We start from the raw sequence: 19888 nt of genomic DNA, 5'->3' as shown, positions 1-19888 counted from the left end.
AAATAATTAGAAACAACTACCCAAGCCAGTTGGCAGTGGCACACACCGTTAGTCCCAGCACTCGGAAGGAAGAGGCAGGCAGATCTCTGAGTTCGAGGCCAGCCTGATGCACAGAGCAAGTTTCAGGACAATCAGGGCTACAGAGAAACCCTGTTTCAAAAAACCAAAACAAAAAAGCAAAGAAACAACTGCTCATGGGGCAAAGGGGTAGCTTATGATCATGTTATTTTCACACAATAGAGTTCCATGTTGTTTTGGTTTGGGAACAAAGTCTCATGTTGCATAGCCTGCTTCCAACTTGCTACATAGCTTGAGGATAACCTTGAACTTCTGCTTATCCTGCCCCCACCTCCTGCGGCGGAGATTAGGGCCCGGACCACCACAGCCGTTTTGTTGTTGCTGTTGTTTGTTACTGTTTCTTTAGTGTCATCAAATTTTATGAAAAAGCTTTAAAATCACAGATATCTAAAAATAAAGCCAGGCCTGGTTACACATGCTTTTAACTCTGGTACTCAGGAGGCAGACGCAGGTGGATTTCTGTGAGTTCCAGGCCAGTCAGTCAGGGTACATAGTGAGATCCTATCTCAAAACAAAACATAATTTGTAAGACAGCAACAAGAGATGCCTTTCAACCTGTGTCATGAGACCGAAAGTGAGGCTGGCCAGATGGTTCAGTGGAGAGAGGCACTTGCCTACGAGCCTCATGGCCTAAGTGCCACCCCTGGAATCCACGAGGTAGCAAGAGAGAACTCGTATCCAATACTTGTCCTTTATACTCCACAGGACATATTGAACACACTGGCACAAAAACTAAAAGCCAGAAAGGTCTGGAGAGAGGTTTCCGCAATTAAGAACACGTATGCACTCAGAGAACACAGGGCCTGGTTCCCAGCACCAACAGGTAGTTCACAACCATCCACAACTCCAGTTCCAAGGGATCCACTACCCTTTTCTGACTTCTGAGGGTACCAGGCACACAGTGGTGAACAGATACATGCAGACAAAACACTCATATACATAAAATAAATCTTTTTTTTTTTTTTTGGTTTTTCGAGACAGGGTTCCTCTGTGGTTTTGGAGCCTGTCCTGGAACTAGCTCTGTAGACCAGGCTGGTCTTGAACTCGCAGAGATCCGCCTGCCTCTGCCTCCCAAGTGCTGGGATTAAAGGCGTGCGCCACGACCACCCGGCCATAAAATAAATCTTAACAAACTTTTTTGTTGTTGTTGTTGTTTTGTGATAGGTTTCCTCTATTGCTCTGGCTGTCCTGGAACTCATTCCACAAACCAGCCTTGAACTCAGAGATCCAACTGCCTCTGCCTCTCAAGAGATGGGATTAAATGCCATCACTGGCTGGCATTAATTTTTTTTTTAAGGAAAAAAAATTTAAAGAGAAGTTGGGGTCAGTGATATATATAGCTCGGCAGTAGGGCAGATGCTCAGTATAAATGAAACCCTGGGCCCAGTCTCGGCATGGAACCAAAACCACATCAGTGGGAGAGCAGGAACTGCACGGTGGCCCTGCATGGTATGGTGGCCCTGCACGGTGGCCCTGCACGGTGGCCCTGCACGGTGGCCCTGCATGGTGGCCCTGAATGGTATGGTGGCCCTGCACGGTGACCCTTCACAGTGGCCCTACTTAGTGGCCCTACACGGTGGCCCTGCATGATGACCCTACTTAGTGGCCCTGCACGGTGGCCCTGCACGGTGGCCCTACTTAGAGGTCCTGCACGGTGGCCCTACTTAGTGGTCCTGCACGGTGGCCCTGCACAGTGGCCCCGCTTTGTCACTTCATTCGTTCACACATCAGGTTTTTAACTTTTTAATTGACGTACATGTGTATGTATATTTTCCCTACATCCGTGTTCTGTAAGCCGCTTCGTGCTTCATGTCCTCAGAGGCCAGGTTGTGAGCCACCATGTGGGTGCCCGGAACCAAACGCACGTCCTCTGGAAGAGCAGCCAGTCCTCTTAACCACTGAGCTACCTCTCCAGACCCACATAGCAAATATTTTTGTTTTGGTTTTGTTTTTTCAAGACAGGATTTCTCTATGTAATTTTAGAGCCTGCCCTGGAACTCAGCCTGTAGACCAGACTGGCTTCAAACTCAGAGATCCGCCTGCCTCTGCCTCCCAAGTACTGAGATTAAAGGCATGCACCACCACCGCCCGGCTACAGATATTTTTGAATAACATATTTAGCCATTGTGTAGAAACCAATTTTAAGAAATACTTGTTCCGTTGGGCTGGTTTGTAGCTCACTTGGTAGTACACTTGCCTACCATGCATGAACCTCTATAAAAACAGAAAACTCAGATCCTACAGGCCAACCATTAGGAGGTAGAGGCAAAAGGATCATAAATTCAAGGACATTCCCAGCCACAGAGCAAGTCTGAGACCAGCCTGGGCTACATGAGAGACACTGTCTCAAAAAAGAATGGCAGGCAAAGTGTCTCAGTGGTTAGTGCTTCGGTCTCAGGCCTGGAAACCTGAGTGCCACCCCCAGGCAGGCAGGAACTAATTTCTAAGAGGTCACCAACCTCCACGTAAATGTTGTGGCGCACGCTCCCAATAAATAAATTGATAAATTTTCTAAAAGAAATATTTGTTTAATCAATTCTTTATCATCAAACATTTAGGTTGTTTTCCATTTCAGTAAAAGAGATGTTTTGAAGTGATGGGAAGCATAGGCTTGGGACAGAGTCCAGGGCAACAGAGGGGGAGTCCCTCCTTCCTCTGACCCCAGTCCACAGGGTCTCTAGCCAGGCCTTCCAGTCCCACCTGGGGACACTGCCAGGGCCAGACCCACAGCCAGGTGGCCTCTAACCCTCGCCTCTTCCAGGGCATAGTTTCTACTTAGTCTGTCGCAGCCTTGGCATCAATTCCCTGCACAAAGCTCAATCTAGTTCACAGCAGTTTCAGCATCCTCCTCTCCCCACACTGGTCCACAGCAGTTGCAGCATCCTCCTCTCCCCACACTGGTCCACACCAGTTTCAGCATCCTCCTTTCCCCCACACTGGTCCACAGCAGTTGCAGCATCCTCCTCTCCCCACACTGGTCCACAGCAGTTGCAGCATCCTCCTCTCCCCACACTGGTCCACAGCAGTTTCAGCATCCTCCTCTCCCCACACTGGTCCACAGCAGTTTCAGCATCCTCCTCTCCCCCACACTGGTCCACACCAGTTTCAGCATCCTCCTCCCCCCACACTGGTCCACAGCAGTTGCAGCATCCTCCTTTCCCCCACACTGGTCCACAGCAGTTTCAGCATCCTCCTTTCCCCACATCCCATCCACAGTCTTCCCACTCACCAAATTCAGAGTCCTCAGTGCTGCAGTGGTACCGACATGGGTACAACGTTCTCATATAGGGGCTCCTCCTGCTCCTTCTCTTCAGCCTGCTTCTGGGAACCCTGTTCCAGAGAGCTGTTCCCAGAGACTGGTTCCTGGGCTGTCCCTAAGCTCTCAGTGCCATCTCCCAGACCTCTGGATGCTTCCTCTGGCCTAACTTCGGTGGGCTTTATGGTTCCAGAGAGCATGGCATCTGGAGCTGAACCAGAGCTCTGAGACAGCCCAGTGCTGCCCTGGTTCCTACCCAGAGCTCGGCGTACAGGCTTAGGGATGGCACTCTTGACCTTGGGCATTGCCTGATCTTTCTGGTAGTTTCCCAAACGACGGAGAACAGACCAGACAGGGCCCTCAGGTTTCTGGGGTGTCCCTGCTAGCATATAGATTGTGGCCACAGAGCCTGAGCTCTCCTGGATGCTGCCAGTGGAGGTTTCCACACACCCGGCCACTGTCCGGTTACTAGGTGGGAGCTGGTGGTGACTGGTGGCAGCATCTCCAGGGCTTGTGGCGGTAGGTGCATCCTCTTCGGCGTTTGCTTGTTCTGGGCCTGCGGGCTCCTCAGCCTCCTGCCCTTCAGGACGTGGCTGAGCACCTCTGGAGAGTCTCTTGGGTTTTCGTATGGGGCTGGAGAGATCCCCAGAGCTTCGGCCATTCTGTGGTGCAAACTTAGTGCCTTCAGCAAAGGAGACAGATGGCCTCTTAGCCCGAGCCAGGCTGGAGGTGCGTGGGATGGGGAATGGTGTGGAAGTGTCCTCAGGGGGAGGGAACGGGCCTCCAGGAAGGCTGGCCGCTGGGGACTCTTCTTGGGCCACAGGGACCATCTCTGGCAGGGGAGAAGACAGAATGAGGTCATGTGAGGCTAAGTCTGCTCCTCTAATCCATTTTAGCAGGGACACAGAAGCCCGGAATCTTCCCAGAGGCCTCAAGAGGTGGCAAGGAAGAGGGAGGCAGGGGAGGGGCTGGTGCAGCAGAGGACCCTACTCCTTTCCTCTTTTCCCTTACCCCTCCTCACTTTGAGTCACTGCACACGGTCCCATTTATCCTAAGCATCACCACTCCTGCCTAATTTTCCCTTGCTAATTCCTACTGATCCTTCTAGACTCACTCCAGCTATTACTAACAGGGCAGCTTTGGAGTTCCTCCTTTTTTTACATGCAAGCATGACTGTTGTGATTGTCCTCTGAGCCAAGCAAACACCATGTGGGAGTGTTCAGCCCTTGGAAAAGCATCACCCCAGCTGGGCTTGCTGTTTACACCCCCCGCATGGAGGGGTGGAGAGGGTCAAGAGACCCTCACCTGAGTACGAACTCTTCCTAGCACCTGTTGTATGCAACGCTACTTAAATGCACCTGGGCTCTGGGGCGGGGCTAGAATATACAGGCTGGGGAATATACAGGAGAGGAGGTCTCCGTTCCTGTGGCTAGGTAAACTTACATCCTTATGAGTAAAGGCTTTCTAGATATGGTCTATTGCAGGGGGGAGCACCCATGCCCCTGTAAATAAACCCTCACGATATGGGAACCCAATGAATTCATCGGTTCCCAGAATAAGCTTTGGTGGCTTCATGCCTCGGTTTGTCGTTGAGACCTTAGTTTTAGAAGAAGGGGTGGATGTTGCTTATGTTTCCTCCAGAAGGAATTTTAGGACAATTCTGTCCTCTATTGTCTGGTGACTTTCTTTCTTTTCTTTCTTTTCTTTCTTTCTTTCTTTCTTTCTTTCTTTCTTTCCTTCTTTCTTTCTTTCTTTTGACAGGGACTCTCTATATACCCATGGCTATCCTGGAATTCACTATGTAGACAAAACTGGCCTCAAACTCACCTACTTCTGCCTCCCAAATGCTGGGATTAAAGGCATGTGCCACCACACTTGGCCCTTGGCATGTCTTTTCTTTTTACTGCCTACCAGACCAGAAGTTTGGTGAGGACAAAACTCCCCTTTGTTCTGACCTTGTTCTCAGAGCCAGAAACAGCAAGTGATGGAAAGATAAGCTTAGGCACAGGAACAGGGAAGGCGCTGCACTGGGCAAAGCTGCTTGGGCTGGGGGTGCTTACCTTCTCGAGGTGGCACTGAGTAGGCATCATCCTCTTCTCCAGAGTCAGGGTCAGAAGAGAAGGAGTCATCCGAGGCCCAGCCGGCAGAGGGTGGCTCAATAAAGCTGTGGTTGAAGGGAACCTCCGGGTCGTGGTGAGAAACTGCAGGGGCTCCAGGTCAGGTCTGGGGCCTCATGGGAAGCCTGGTCCCATCTTGGCCCTAGTCTCCCGATCCTGATCCCCAGTGCCCACTTACCTGTCACCCAGGGTAGCTTGTAGTTACTGAGGGAGCCACAGGGCAGTGCAGCACCCAGGCTGGTGAGTGTGTCCCATACCTGTTGCTTCATTCTGAACAGGGCGGCTCCATTTCTCTCTGGCCTGAGAGGGTGGCAGAAGGAGGGTGATCAGCGTACAAGCTCTAAGGGGGCCCAGCTCAGACTGACAGGATGTCAGGTGACCATATCTACTTCAATGGCTCTGAACTGATGACATAATAAGATCCAAACTATAGCGTGTTGCAGAATATCTGTTTAAACTGTGAAGATGTGTCTTGGCCAAGGTGCCTTCTGATTGGCTTAATCAAGAGCTGAATAGCCAAGAGCTAAGCAGGAAGAGGTTAGGCAGGGTTAGAGAGGACTCTGGGAAAGAAGAGAGGTGGAGACACAGAGCAAGTAGGATGTGCAGGAGGACAGGTAACAGCCATGTGGCAGAACGTAGAGCAATATAAATGAGTTAAGTTAAAAGAGCTACTTATGAACAAGCCTAAGATATAGATTGAACTTTCACAATTAATAAGAAGTCTCTGTGTCAGGCTGGAGAGATGGCTCAGCAGTTGAGAGTACTGGCTGCTCTTCCAGAGGGTCTGGGTTCAATTCCCAGCAACCACATGGCAGCTCACAACTATCTTCAACTCCAGTTCCAGAGAATCCAACACCCTTTTCTGGATTCCACAGGCGCCAGGCACACAGAAAAAGACAATGGAGACCAAAATCTAAATTACAGAAAGCAACATAGCTCTAAAGCAGTGGTTCTCAACCTATGGGTCGTGACCCCTTTGACAAACCTTCATCTACAAAAATATTCATATTTTGATTCATAACAGTAGTGAAATTACAGTTATGAAGTAGCAACAAAAATGATTTTATGATTGGGGGTCACCACAACATGAGGAACTGTACTAAAGGGTTGCGGCCTTAGGAAGGCTGAGAACCACTGCTCTAGAGCTAGGCAGTAGCCATGTTGGCTCTGATTTCACTGTCCTAGCCTCAGTTGTAAATCTGACAGAACCATCGGCAGGGCCCAGCACCAGGTCCTGCACTAGGTACCTGCAGTGGCTTCTCAAAAATGTAACTCTTTGTGGCTGTCATCCTGGGAGATGTAACGATCATCCCAGCAACCTGCGTTTGTCCCCACTCTACCCCACCCCCAAACTGGAATGACAGCTTGTCAAATTTCTCTGACAGCTTTTGGACAGGTCCTCATCATCTTCTGGGGGTTGGGGGATGTGGGCTGCTTCTTTATCCTCAGGCTGTTTGCTCACCTATGAATGCCCTGTAGCACAGAGGATAAAATCAAGGATTAGGGTCTAGTATGGTGGCGCGTTCCGGAGTCCTAGCCCTCAGGTGACTGAGACATGAAGATATCCAGTTCGTAATAGCTTAGTCTACATAGTGAGGTGTTTTCTCAAAAACTAACAAACAAGGCTGAGGGTGTAGCTCAGTAGTAGAGCACTTGCTTAAGCTGTGGCTATGATTCCTAGCAAGATGGAGGAGAAAGAACACACTGGTCAAAGTATTCAGGGCCTTAGCTGGGCGGTGGTGGCGCACGCCTTTAATCCCAGCACTCGGGAGGCAGAGGCAGGTGGATCTCTGTGAGTTTGAGGCCAGCCTGGTCTACAAGAGCTAGTTCCAGGACAGGCTCCAAAGCCACAGAGAAACTCTGTCTCGAAAAACCAAAAAAAAAAAAAAAAAGTATTCAGGGCCTCTGTGTGAGCCATGAGCAGCTAAGACACCATGAGCTTCAGCGTCTTAGTAAATCAAGAAAAAGAATCCTCTCACCACTACAGTCCCTGTTCCAAACTTCCACAATGTGGTGAGTGTCCAAGAGGCCAAGAGATATGGAGAACAATGTGACAAGCGAACAGATTCTCCCAACCCTCACTGAGGCTTTTCCCATATCCCTCTCTCAGGCCGTGCTGTCCGTCAAACCACAGCTCAGACTTTTCTGTCCCTCTTTTCTGACTTTTGTGTGTTTGCTTGTTTCTTGAGACAGAATTTCTCTGCATAACCTTGGCTATCCTGGGACTAGCTCTGTAGACCAGGCTGGTCTCAAACTCACAGATCCGCCAGCCTCTGCCTCCCAAGTGCTGGGATTAAAGGCACGCACCACCACCGCCAGGCTTTCCTGACATTTTGAGATCTGGTCTCTTCCCTTCTTTGCCAAGCTGTGGTGGATTCTCCTCTGTCCCCGCCCTTGTCATGATGTCATGAGCCTGGCCTTCTGCAGCAGCTTGACTTTGAGTCCCCTGCCACTCGGTTTTCCCCTGCTCATGTTCGTGTGACTCAGCCACTTCCTTGTCAAAGGTTTCTAAGGAAGACAAGAAGTTCCAGGCTTCAATCTGTGCCAAGTATCACTACCTGAAAAGTGACAAGTTCAGCGCTTCCCACCCCGTAGGAACGCACAGAAGGGCCGGTGTTTACCTGTCCTTAGGGGCTAGCCGCTTAGCTGAGCAGCAGTAGGCACAGCAGATGACACCCAAGAGGAGGAGCAGCAGAGGAACCAGGATACCCACAATGAGGGCGTTTTTACCATGACGGCCTAGGGACATGGGAGAGGGCCATATATTCAGGGTTTTCGAGGATCCCACCTCTAAAGTGAGCCCATTCTTCCTGGCAGATGAGACCCCAGAAGATCATGGAAAGGACCAAATGTTCCCTCATCCTCCTTCCACTTACCCAGCTGGCAGGCCCCAGACACAGGATGGCAGAGCCCCTCTGGGCATTGGCAGGGGATAGAGCAGTTGTTTCCATGGAAGCCAGATGGGCAGGAACTATTGCAGCTAGGGGTAGGTAATAGGAAAGGCAGGCTGAAGGTACCCCAGGCGGGAAGGTAGAAGCAGATTTCTGGGTATAGTCCCTGGCCCCTGATAGTAGATCCCTCTGACTTCCAAGTCACGTGCAAAGTGAGAGTCACTGTGGAGACTTCAGGTAGGACCTGCTTCTGACAGCCTCGCCCTCAGCCTTAGTGCAGGAGAAGCAGGCTGCTGTAGAGACTTCAGGTAGGACCTGCTTCTGACAGCCTCGCCCTCAGCCTTAGTGCAGGAGAAGCAGGCTGCTGTAGAGACTTCAGGTAGGACCTGCTTCTGACAGCCTCGCCCTCAGCCTTAGTGCAGGAGAAGCAGGCTGCAGGCCTTGAAGGACCTGTCCCGCCCCTAACACCTTGGACCTCTGTCCCTTCCTCTGTAAAACAGGTCTCCACTGGACACCATGTGCTGGCCTTTAGATGACCTGTCTGGAGATGCTGGCTGCTTGACACCCAAAGAACTAGAAGAACAATAGCAGGGATCTGTGTCCCACCCCCAAGTTAAGTCCTTGTCTGAATAGCGAGCCCCCCATTCTCCTCTTTTCCCCTGATTTTTTTCTTTCCTTTTAAAAAGTCTCGTTTATTTTTTTAATCCCTTTAGATTACCCACTGACTTTCCTCAGACGATGCCACCCATACAGGAGAATTCACATCTTAGTTGTGGGATGAGAGGGTTTCTGGGAAGTTGAGAGGCTCAGTGAGGGATATTTAGGAAACAGCACACAGAGGCCTAACCTCATCTCTATCGCCCATAACCCCATCCCCAGGGCCTAGTCCTTACCTGGTCCCCCAGTAGCCAGCACTGCAGACACATTCCCCTGTTACCGCATCGCAGGTCCCCTGAATACAGGCAGGGCAGGTAGAGCTGCAGCCCTCCCCGAAGGAACCGGGGGGACAGGGGTTCTCACATCTGGGGCCACATAGGGAAGCAAAACTCAGAAGACAGAAAAACCCTATGACTTCCACATGTTCCTGAACTCAGGCTCCCAAAAGGGTCATTCCCCTGCAGCAAAGCTCATGTGTAGTCAAACCCAAGTGGGTGACAAATTACAGGTCCCTGAAGGGAGAGGAAGAAAAGGCTCAAGGAAGAGCCAGCTAGAGGTACACCCTTCCCAGAGCCCCCTTGGAACCTCCTCTTCCCCTCAGCAGGGCCAGGAGGCTGCCCTGAGCTACTGAATGTGAACTTCGTGGAAGGGGCAGCCCTCCCAGAAAGAGCAGCTGAGAGGAGGGGTCTAGGAGAGGAAGAGAGGCCCTCACCTGTCCCCTAGCCAACCGGGGTCACAGCGCTGGCAGTGCCCTGTTTCTGCATGACAGGGCTCTCCAAGCCAGCAGCGGGGGCACTGCTCACCGCACCTCTCACCAAAGGTGCCAGGAGGACATGGCTGCTTGCACTGAGTCCCATTCCAGCCCGGCTTGCAGGACTCACAGTTGCCCGTGACGGGAGAGCATGTAGCATTCGGTGCGCAGTGACCACAGCTGGCGAGAAAAAGGGTTCATGGGCTCACTGGGAGCAAATTGAGTCCCATATCTTCCGACCTGTGAACGACCCATTCAGGCCTCGGGACACTGGAGAACATCCAGGTCCCAGATGGATCAGTCAAACCGAAGCCTCATCCGTGTTGAGCATTGGAAAGGTCGGCCAGATGATCCCTGAGGACTCACAGGTCTCTGCCTGAGACCCTGCTCTGTGATTCGTCCTTCCCTGGGTTCACAAGGGATGCCAGAGGCTACCACCCACCCTCTGTCTCCCTCCAGCCCGGCTCTCTTCATCCCCTTTCTCTGTTCACACAATCTCTGAGGCTACAACTGAGTGGCTGGGGGCAGGGACACAATCACATAAGAAACTGCTTAGGAGGCTGTGAGAAGAGACTACCTTGATCACAGGAGTTTGAGGCTAGCCTGGGCAACATATAGACACCCTGTCCTTTTAAATTTATTTTAAGGTGTATTAGTTTAACTATAACAGAAAAGTCTACAGACTCATTCTTCTTGACCACACACATGGTCCAGTCTTGGAGCCAATAGAAATCCGGTTTGGCCGGGCAGTGGTGGTGCACGCCTTTAATCCCAGCACTCGGGAGGCAGAGGCAGGTGGATCTCTGTGAGTTCGAGGCCAGCCTGGTCTAGAAGAGCTAGTTCCAGGACAGGAACCAAAAGCTACGGAGAAGCCCTGTCTCGAAAATCAAAAAAAAAAAGAAAAAAAAAAAAAGAAAAAAGAAATCCTGTTTGTTTGTTTGTTTGTTTTGATGTGCACGAGTATTTTGCCCATGTGTATGTCTGTACAACACTTGCATTCTTGGTGACCCGGGAGGCCAGCGGAGGGCTTCAGAGCCTCTGAAACTGGAGCTATAGATAATTTCAAGCCATCCTGTGGGTTCTGGAAATCAAACCCCAGTCCTTTGTAAGAACAGCCAGTGTACTTAACTGCTGTGCCATCCCTCCAGTCCCCAAGATTCTGTCCTTTTAAAAGATAAATAATGCAGGCTGTAACGACACACACCTTTAATTCCAGCACCAGAAAAATCATGTAGCAGCGCAGAGGCAGAAGCAGGCAGATCTCTGTGAGTTTATATAAGAATGTACTTACGCTCGGCGATAGTGGCACACGCCTTTAATCCCAGCACTTGGGAGATAGAGGCAGCTGGATCTCTGTGAGTTTGAGACTAGACTGGTCTACAGAGTGAGTTCCAGGACAGTCAGGACTGTCACACAGAGAAACCCTGTCTCAAAAACAAAATCAGCCGGGCGGTGGTGGTGCACGCCTTTAATCCCAGCACTCGGGAGGCAGAGGCAGGTGGATCTCCATGAGTTTGAGGCCAGCCTGGTCTACAAGAGGTAGTTCAAGGGCAGGAACCAAAAGCTACAGAGAAACCCTGTCTCGAAAAATCCAAAAAAAAAAAACAAAACCCCAAAAAACAAAAAACAAAATCAAAAACAAAAACCAAAAAAAAAAAATTATAGGCATTAGGGAGATGGCTCAATAGTTAAGAACAATTGCAGAGCTGTGGTTCTCAGTCCTGACACCTTGGGGGTGGAATGGCCCTTTACAGGAGTAGCATATCAGAGATCCTGGCTGGAGAGATGGCTCAGCGGTTAAGAGCACTGCCTGACCTTCCAAAGGTCCCGAGTTCAATTCCCAGCAACCACGTGGTGCCCTCTTGAGGAAGAGACCTGGTCAGTCGTCCCCTGGTCAGTCGTCCTCATCAACTTAGACCATGAAACTCAATATGGGCAAATTCAACAGAACAGCCATATACAGGCTGCCCATGCGTGCTTCAGCATTGCCAGGGCATAAACTTCATTTCATTCATCCACAACATGAGGAACTGTGTTAAAGGGTCCTAGCCTTAGGAAGGGAACCAATGGTGTAGAGGAATAGGGTTCAGTTCCCAGTACCCACATGGTAACTTACACTATATGTAACTACAGTTCTAGGGGATCTGGGGGGTCCTCTTCTGGCCTCTGCAGGCACTAGTGTATAGACATACATGTTGGTAAAACTCCCACATGAATAAAAAATTATTAAAAATAAATAAATGAGCCAGGCAGTGGTGGCAAATGTCTTTAATCCCAGCCCTCAGGAGGCAAAGGCAGGAGGATCACTGAGTGTGAGATCAGTGAGCTGGGTGTAAGGCAGGAAGACCTCTGCAAAGCAAACACCAACCTAGGTTACTAAAAAGACCTTGTCGTTAAAAAAAAAAAAATTAGTTTGCAAGCTGGGAGTGGTGGCTAGGACCTGAAACCCCAGTGCTCGGGAAGCAGAGAAAGGAAACTGCCTGGGTTAGATAGTATATTCCACCTCTGCATGGGCTATGAAGTGAGACTTTGTCTCAAAAATATCAAAGAAAGGGGAGGAGAGGAGCTGGCCGCTGTGGTAATCCCAGCGCCTGGGAGGTAGAAGCAAGGATGATCAGGGATTTGAGGTCAGTCTAATCTATATGAGACTGGAACCCACACTGAAAAAAAGAGAAGAAAACAAACAAAAAGACTACGGTGCATCAGCGGTGGTGGCACACACGCCTTTAATCCCAGCACTCGGGAGGCAGAGGCAGGCGGATCTCTGGGAGTTCGAGACCAGCCTGGTCTACAAGATCTAGTTCCAGGACAGGCTCCAAAACCACAGAGAAACCCTGTCTCGAAAAACAAACAAAAACAAAAAACAAAAAAAACAAAAAAACCAAAAAACAACAACAAAAAAAGACTATGGTGCATTCTTGTTTGTTATAGTGAAGGCTGAGTTTTACTGTCTGGTTCCAGCTGTTTGTTTCAAATACTCACTACAGGTCTTACGGGATCTAATGTCTTCTCCACGTTCTGCTCCCAGACTTTTCTGATGATGGGAATTGAACGTAGGGCTTAGTGAATGCCAGGCCAGCTCTCTACTACAGAGCTGAATCCCCAAAACCATTCTTTTTTCTAAATCTGGCTTGTTGCTACTTTGTGGGGAAGGGAATCTTTGAGACAATGTCTTCATTTTCCCCGGGCTAGCCTCAGACTTGCTATGTTGTTAAAGATGTTATTAAATGGGACCTCCTGCCTCTACTCCACTTTGTTACTACTGATCTTACATAGTCTTGCTACCTCAGTGTGCAGCCCAGGCTGACATCCAATGTGTGATCATCCTTATGTTTTGGCCTTCCAAATCCTGGGATTAAAGGCCTACCCCAACCACAGCAGGCTGTGCAGTAATTTTTGTTTGTTTTATGTTTTTGAGAGTCTCACTTATGTAATGCAGGCTGGTTTAAACTTGCTATGTGTAAACCAGGCTAGGAACTTGCAGCCTCACAGGGAATTCTCTTGCCTCAGCCTTGTGAGTGCTGGGATTATAGGGGAGATATATATATATTAAAGACAGGCTCTCACTATGTAGTTCTGGCTGGCCTTAAACTATGTAAACCAGGCTGGCCTCAAACTCAGAGACCTTCCTGCCACTGCTCATTGGAGCTGGGATTAAAGTAAGTGCTACTATGCTGAATTACCCTTTCAGAAGGGTTGCATATCAGATATCTCACATATCAGATATCTTCATTATGATTCATAACAGCAGCAAAATTACAGTTATGAAAGAATTTTCATGGTTAGGGAGTCACCACAATATGAGGAGCCGTATTAAAGGGTCGCAGTCTTAGGCAGGGTGAACCGCTGATCTATATGCCTGAGCATCATGTGGAGGTGTGTGCACCTGAGTGCAGTTATCGGCCAGCAAAGGGCAACAGATGTGGGTCCTGAGAACAACACGCAGATCTCTGAAAGAGCAGAACAATGAAGAGCCATCTCTCCAGTCCAGGGGTTGGTTTGTTTTTCAAGGCAGAGTTTCTCTGTATAGCCTTGGACCTAGCTCTGTAGACCAGGTTGGCCTCAAACTCACAGAGATCCGCCTTCTGAGTGCTGAGATTAAACAATGCCACCATCTGGCCTAGCGTCCTACTTTTTAACGTTAATGGGCTGAGAGAAGGCATGGGTTGACGTAGATGAATTGAGGGTTTTTGTTTCTTTCATTCTTCCCTTGTGTATGTTCTGGAGGTCACCTGAGATACTTCCCTCTATACGCTTGTCTTATTTCTTGCACCCCTCTGCCTGCAGCTCCCATTTCCCCCTCACCTTTCTCTGCATTGTGCTCCATAGTGACCAGGGTCGCAGGGCAGCTCGCAGCGGGCTCCGTGGAAACCAGGAGGGCAGGAGCAGTGGCCAGAAGAAACGCTGCACTGGCCTCGCACGCACTGGCACCTACGGCTACACTCAGGACCCCACCAGCCCTTTAGGCAGATGCAGTTGCCGGAGTCCTGTTGGCAGGGCGAGGTGTGACAGTTGCACTTGAAGCCGCAGCGGCGGCCCCACCAGCCAGCTGGGCACAGACAGGCTCCGGTGGTCTGGTCACAGCGCGCTACTGGCTTGCATTGGCACGGGCGCAGACACGTGGATGACCACCAGCCGGGATCACAGTGGCACAAGCCCGTCTTTGGGTCGCACTGTCCGTGGGGGCCGCAGGTGCAGGGAAACTCACAGAGTGTGCCCCAGTAGGTAGGCTGACAGTGGCACACACCAGTGGCTGGCTCACACTTGCCACGCGGATGGCAAGGGCAGGTCTCACGGCAGTCATGGCCCCAATACTGGCCTGGGCAGGCTGTGAGGTTAGGAATGGGAGATAAATGGGTTCAAGGCTGGGCACAGGTCCTTGCCCTGTCCCTTCCTCAAGGAAAAGGCCAGGAGCCTGCTCTTCAAGAGCCAAGGACAGACCTTGGGAGCATCTGGTAGTCTTTCCTCCTGGGATTCAGTTCATTTCCGGCCCCAGATTCAGATGACAAAACCCCTTGCCTTGGCCTAACCTCCATTTTACATTTTAGAACACAGATCTTGACTTTGACAGTGCTGTGTTCAGTCTCACAAGTGGGTGGGATTTCATTCATGTCCCTTCCTTTTCCCTGCTGAGGTGTCCCCTGACCCTTGACCATCACTAACATCTGGATTTAGGGTAGAAGATGCCCACCAGGATGGCAGGAGAGGCCCCTTCCAACCCAGGGATTCTTGGTACCCTTCGTCCCCCACACCCCAAGACAGGGTTTCTCTGTGTAGTTTAGGAGTCAGTCCTGGAACTTGCTCTATAGACCAGGCTGGTCTCGAACTCACAGAGATCTGCCTGCCTCTGCCTCCTGAGTGCTGGATTAAAGGCATGCGTCACTGCCCAGCTTGGTACCCCTTCTTGAGAGCCTCGTTCTAGGCTCCTACTACTCAATTACAAGGAAGTTAGTAGGGATCACAGACTCACGACCTCCTGCCCACTTCTTTATTCGTCCTGACTGAGAAGTTTAAAAGTGAAGGTAGCAGATAAACAGGGTTTTATGACTGTGGGTAAAATCCAGACCACTCAGGGCTCTCCTTAGGTCACTGCCCATTTATGAACCCGTTTCCCAGAAGGGTTAAATTTTCATCTGTTTGCTTTGCCTACTTCCTGCCCCTACCCAGTTCTGTCCAACAACTTCACCCAGCCGCTGAAACTCACGGGAGCTGCACTGGGCTCCGAAGAATCCAGGTTTACATCGACAGAGGCCCGGCTTCACGCACACCTCATCTTTCCTGCAGGCATCAGGCCCTTCACAGACGGCTGAAAAACACCCCACCCAGGCTGGAAAGGACTGGGACACACGTAAGGGGCATCCTGCCCCTCTCACCCACTCCTGGGGCTCTGCTCCCTTCAAAGTCATCCCTTTAATGCTGGAGAGTGGTATGTGTCATAGGGTGGACACTGGTGCCAGGGCTCAGGAGGGGAGGTAGTGTAGGAAGGGTTGTCACTGGGTCATATCCTTCCCTTCCTTCGCTAGGGGACTGTCCTGCTACTCACGGATGGTGCATTCTTGATCTTTCTGCCTCCAGCCTGGGCAGCACTGGAGCTCAGAGGGGCTGTAGGGCAAAAAGAGGATAGCAGGTTCCCATAGCATGGGTCACTAATGCTGGCTGAGGTGTGGGAGTCTTTCCCAGCCCCACTTAAAAAATTTAGCCATGATGTCACAGTCCGTAGTCATAGTACCCATGTTCCTAAGCCCTCTTTTCCCCTTCCCTGCCCTTCCCACCATCTGCCCTGGCTATCTATTACCTGCCAGGCTGCCCCTCAGAGACCCTTCTTTCAGGCCCATAACCTCCTACCCTCCTCTTTATTTTCCAAAAGGACCCAAGCCTAGTTAGCCACCATCTCTATCAGCCAGGCTCCCACAAGACCCACCTGCCGCCTCTACAGACGTGCTGGCCAGTTGGGTCCAGTGTGGATCCCTGGGACCCCCGAGTCCAGAGCAGCAGCAGGGGGACCATCAACCCAGGTCCCATGGCGGCCAGTAGAGTAGGAGGGCCCAGTTTGATCTGATCCCCACAGCTCCCAACCCCCTCCTGTTTCCTCTCAAGGCTTTTCCTGAGGAAGCCAGCACAGAGGGCGGGCTGCTACGAGGCACCTCCCTGAGAGGGCAGGCAGCAGAACATTCAGAAATGAAAGGGAAATCAGTCGATGATGAAGCCTGAAGCAGCTTAGCCTAGAGGAGGCCGAAAGACTGAAGTCACAGGTTCTCTAAGTATTGGAGACAAAGCGGTGGGGTGAGGGTGGGAGCCATACTCCCAAAATAAAGAGACATTCTTCATCCTCAAAGAGGAGCCGAGAAGACCCTGTAATGAAACATCACCATGCCTCTGTTCCTGGCTGGGCTGGGAGACAACATAGACCACTAACAGACAGAGAGAGAGCATTTTTAGGGGTATTATGGATCAACGTTTTATTGCATTGGTTGCATGAGCCTCAGGGAAGCAGGCAGCCCTCTGTCTCACAATGGGGAAAGTGGAACTCAGAGATACCTTTACCTCTGGCTCTGAAGTGTGGGACAGAGATGTCAAGAAAGGGAGACAGGCTGAAATCCCATCATGCCTAGTGCAAGCTAGGTACAGAGGGAAGCCTCGCCCTTGTTTGAGGTCACACATTCATATACAACCGGAACCCAAAGTTAGTCCTCCTGTGTAGCTGAAGTCCTCAGACCACAACGGTCACTGAAAGCAGAGAAGGACTAGTCAGGAGTTGGGGGCTGGAAGGCTGCCCACAGGTTCCAGGTGGCATTGCTGTGGGGCCTCTTCTCCTTCCTGTCTACTGGGAGCTGTGCTGCTGGTCTCAGCTTCAGGGGTCTCAGTTTCACCCCGATACCATAAGCTAAAGCTGAAAGGAAAACCAAGAGAGGTACATTGAGCCAGGAAGACAAGAGATGCCAGTGAGGCGGGCTGAGGGTAGAGAGAGGCTTTGGAGGAGAGCAGGTGGTACAAAGTCACAGGGATAGAAGGCACTCAGGGCAAAGATGCAGGAGGGAGAACAGGGCCAAAGGCAGAAAAGTAGAAGGGAGAAGAACCAGGCAGGCCCCTCCTTCACCCTCCTCCTGCCCTCCCCTCCTCCAACATACAAATTCTGTATTCTGGATCCAGGAACCAGGGGAGCATCTTCCTTGTCATTGGAGAGCAGGAGCCATGAGTCATCCTCATCGTCACTAAGATAAAGAGGTGTGGGGTTTAAGGGATACTGTGAGTCCGGCTCCTGTCGCGGACTTTCAGGAGGCCAGGGGAGGATGGAGTGACTGGAGAGGCCTCAGAGCAGAAGAGGGACACTAGATACAGGACATCTTGAGGATTTCACTTTATAACTCGGCAAACAATAGCCCTTCACAAGGCTGCAACCACAGCTTCCTTTAGTAAAGAGATCCAGCCAAGAAGGAAACAGAAATGAATGCGGAGAAGTGGCATTAGCAATTTCTTCAGCAGGATGGACAGCAGCCAGGACAAAGGGGAGCAGTGGGTTCCAGAGGAAAGGATGGTGAGGTGTAGGGGCACAGGGAGGCTTGCTCCCCGGGCACGGAAGCAGAGCTGCTGCAGGCAGAAGGGTTCATCCGGCGGGTGTGGAAGCAGGGTCTTACCTACTCTCTGCTTCCTCTGGTGTCCCTAACATCTTGGCCTTGATCTTCTTCCGCTGTTTCTTGACTGCCACCTTCATGGCTTCAAGTAGAAGCCCAGGGACCCGGTGATCTGAGAGCAGCTCTCTAAAGAATGCGGGAGGGGAAGACAGGTTTCAATCCAGTACCTGAGCTCTGCTGTTTCCCCTGGAAACACCTGAAGGCTCTCAATTGCTAACACCTCTGAGCTTAGGAGGCCCCTTCTCAGAATACTTCCAGCCTACTGCTTCGGCTTAGTGACCCTTGATGCTGCCCTGCTTGAATGAGATTCCAGGAGGGCAGGGATGATGGAATTTATTTCTTCCCAGTGCCTGAGCAGGACACTGGCAAATGTCACTGCTGACCCTATACATGATCCAAAGGATGAGGTGGGGTGACCTGTAGGCCAGGTACAGGAGTCCTGGCTTCCGGCCCCTCACCGCTGGAAGTAGGCCAATTCCTCCTTGAGCAAGAATACGTTGGCTTTGAGCTCATTCCGCTCCTGAAGGATCTGCTCAAGCTCCTCCCGGGTGAAGCCACACTGAACGGCCTCTGGAGGGTGCCCTGGCTGCTGCTGAGCATCCACCTGTGCAAGGTCAGGCACGGTCAGAAGATAGTCACTCTTGCCCACCCCCCAAGCCCCAGTGCTCACAGTAATGTTAGGGGAAGTGTCTGGTAGGAAAACTTAAGGGACACGATGGCTGCTACAGTAGGTGGAGGACTACTGCCGCAACCGAAACGGTAGTTTTCGGACTTCCTGCGGACCTTTTCTATACCCAGGCCGGGCCCACCAAGAGCTGAATGCTGTGAGTTCTGGGATGTCCTGACTCCTCTCCGGCTCTCACCCGGTCATCTATGGTTGCTACTTCGGGCTTCAGTCTCTGTTCTTCAGCCAGCTGGCGAGAGCCATCCAGAGCTATTTGGCGCTCCCTCTCCCGGTCCTGCGCCGCCCTGAGTTGGGTCTGCACTGCAGCCAGCTTGTACCGCAGCTCCGAGTTGACCAGCAGGAGGCGCTGCAGCTGCTCCTGCAGCTGGGGGTGGAGCGAGAGAGCTAGTGGGCGGGGCTCCGAAATCCGCCACAGCCCCGCCCCACTCCGCTCGCCCGTCGGGCTCCGCCCTCACCGCCTCCGTCTCTTGGCTTCGGCGCATTAGATCTCGGCTGTGTGCCCGAAGCTCGTCCCGCTGTCGGTCCGTCACTTCTTTGAGCTGTCGCAGCAGCTCGCGCTCCTCTGAAGACGGGGTGTTCTTAGCACCGTTCTCCGGGGTACTAAAGCCCCTGGTGCCCCTAGCTCACTGTGCTCGGGCGGAACCCGCACTCACCCTGCGGCCCTGAGCCTAGCTCCTGGCGGAGGCGCTGGTTCTCCTCACTCAGCCGCCGCAGCTCCAGTTCGGCCTGCTGCGCAGACACCTGCAGCTGGGGGAGCCAGGGAACTCGGGGTTAGGGCCTGCCGGCTGCCCAGGGTAAGAGGAGGAGCCGGTGACTCACCGAGTCCGGCGCCGGCCCCACGGCAGCCTTTTCCAAGAGCTCCAGCGCCCGCACCACTAGTGGCACAAGCCCAGCCGCCGCGTCGGGCCCGAAACGGCGTGCCAGCTCCTGCAGCTCTGTGCCCAGGGCCCCTGCTAGATGATACACGGCCTCCGCGGCTGATCCCGCGCCCACAGCACACCCCTGGTTGGGTGATCCGGACGCTGCCCTCCTGGGCTCCATTTTTTCTCTCCTAAGGCCAAAAGCCGCCCCCACCCTCTACTGGGACAGTTCCGGCCCAGGAAGTTTAGGGCCATAAGGGGCGGAGAAACGACAAGGGAGGAGCGAAAGGGGAAAAGGCCCTGGGGTGGGAGAGTGACCTGCGCCCTTTGAGCCCAGTTCTGGTCCACCTACAAGGTCACTGATACAGGACTGCCAATTTCCAAGCAGGTCTCCAAGAGCTGAGGACCAGGGCTCTAAATGGTCACTTTAGGAAAGCCCTCCCCATAGCGCCTCATACAGG

The 19888-nt window shown here is 51.8% G+C and overlaps 2 protein-coding genes across 2 annotated transcripts; both read right to left on the bottom strand.

Annotated features, from left to right (window-relative positions):
- Positions 1 to 2610: 2610 nt before the first annotated feature.
- Positions 2611 to 16571, bottom strand: Scarf1 (scavenger receptor class F member 1). Its single transcript, XM_057776722.1, has 11 exons — positions 16172 to 16571; positions 15794 to 15852; positions 15455 to 15556; positions 14056 to 14578; positions 9712 to 9930; positions 9236 to 9364; positions 8328 to 8431; positions 8073 to 8190; positions 5630 to 5751; positions 5395 to 5535; positions 2611 to 4166 (listed from the first exon to the last, which is right to left on the bottom strand). Exons 1-11 carry the CDS (start codon positions 16270 to 16272, stop codon positions 3322 to 3324), a joined length of 2463 nt encoding a protein of 820 aa, XP_057632705.1. The 5' UTR covers positions 16273 to 16571; the 3' UTR covers positions 2611 to 3321.
- A 122-nt stretch (positions 16572 to 16693) lies between these two features.
- On the bottom strand, positions 16694 to 19771 carry Rilp (Rab interacting lysosomal protein). Its single transcript, XM_057775516.1, has 8 exons — positions 19387 to 19771; positions 19221 to 19314; positions 19023 to 19129; positions 18746 to 18931; positions 18341 to 18486; positions 17886 to 18008; positions 17379 to 17462; positions 16694 to 17140 (listed from the first exon to the last, which is right to left on the bottom strand). Exons 1-8 carry the CDS (start codon positions 19606 to 19608, stop codon positions 16999 to 17001), a joined length of 1104 nt encoding a protein of 367 aa, XP_057631499.1. The 5' UTR covers positions 19609 to 19771; the 3' UTR covers positions 16694 to 16998.
- Positions 19772 to 19888: the final 117 nt, after the last annotated feature.

This window comes from Chionomys nivalis, chromosome 7, assembly GCF_950005125.1.
Source record: "Chionomys nivalis chromosome 7, mChiNiv1.1, whole genome shotgun sequence".
In the NCBI taxonomy this organism is placed as follows: Eukaryota; Metazoa; Chordata; class Mammalia; order Rodentia; family Cricetidae; genus Chionomys; species Chionomys nivalis.
Note: the sequence above shows the minus strand (reverse complement) of the source record. Positions and strands in the feature narration are given on the sequence as shown.

Coding starts and splice junctions, on each gene's coding strand:
- Scarf1 (XM_057776722.1), bottom strand. CDS start 16,272: ATGGGACCTGGGTTGATGGTCCCCCTGCTGCTGCTCTGGACTCGGGGG. Junction 9,365..9,711: donor CCCGGTTGGCTAGGGGACAG/GTGAGGGCCTCT, acceptor ATGTGGCCCCAG/ATGTGAGAACCCCTGTCCCC. Junction 4,167..5,394: donor CTCAGTGCCACCTCGAGAAG/GTAAGCACCCCC, acceptor CTCCCCTGCCAG/AGATGGTCCCTGTGGCCCAA.
- Rilp (XM_057775516.1), bottom strand. CDS start 19,608: ATGGAGCCCAGGAGGGCAGCGTCCGGATCACCCAACCAGGGGTGTGCT. Junction 18,932..19,022: donor GAAGCCAAGAGACGGAGGCG/GTGAGGGCGGAG, acceptor CTCCACCCCCAG/CTGCAGGAGCAGCTGCAGCG. Junction 17,463..17,885: donor CCAGAGGAAGCAGAGAGTAG/GTAAGACCCTGC, acceptor TCTTTATCTTAG/TGACGATGAGGATGACTCAT.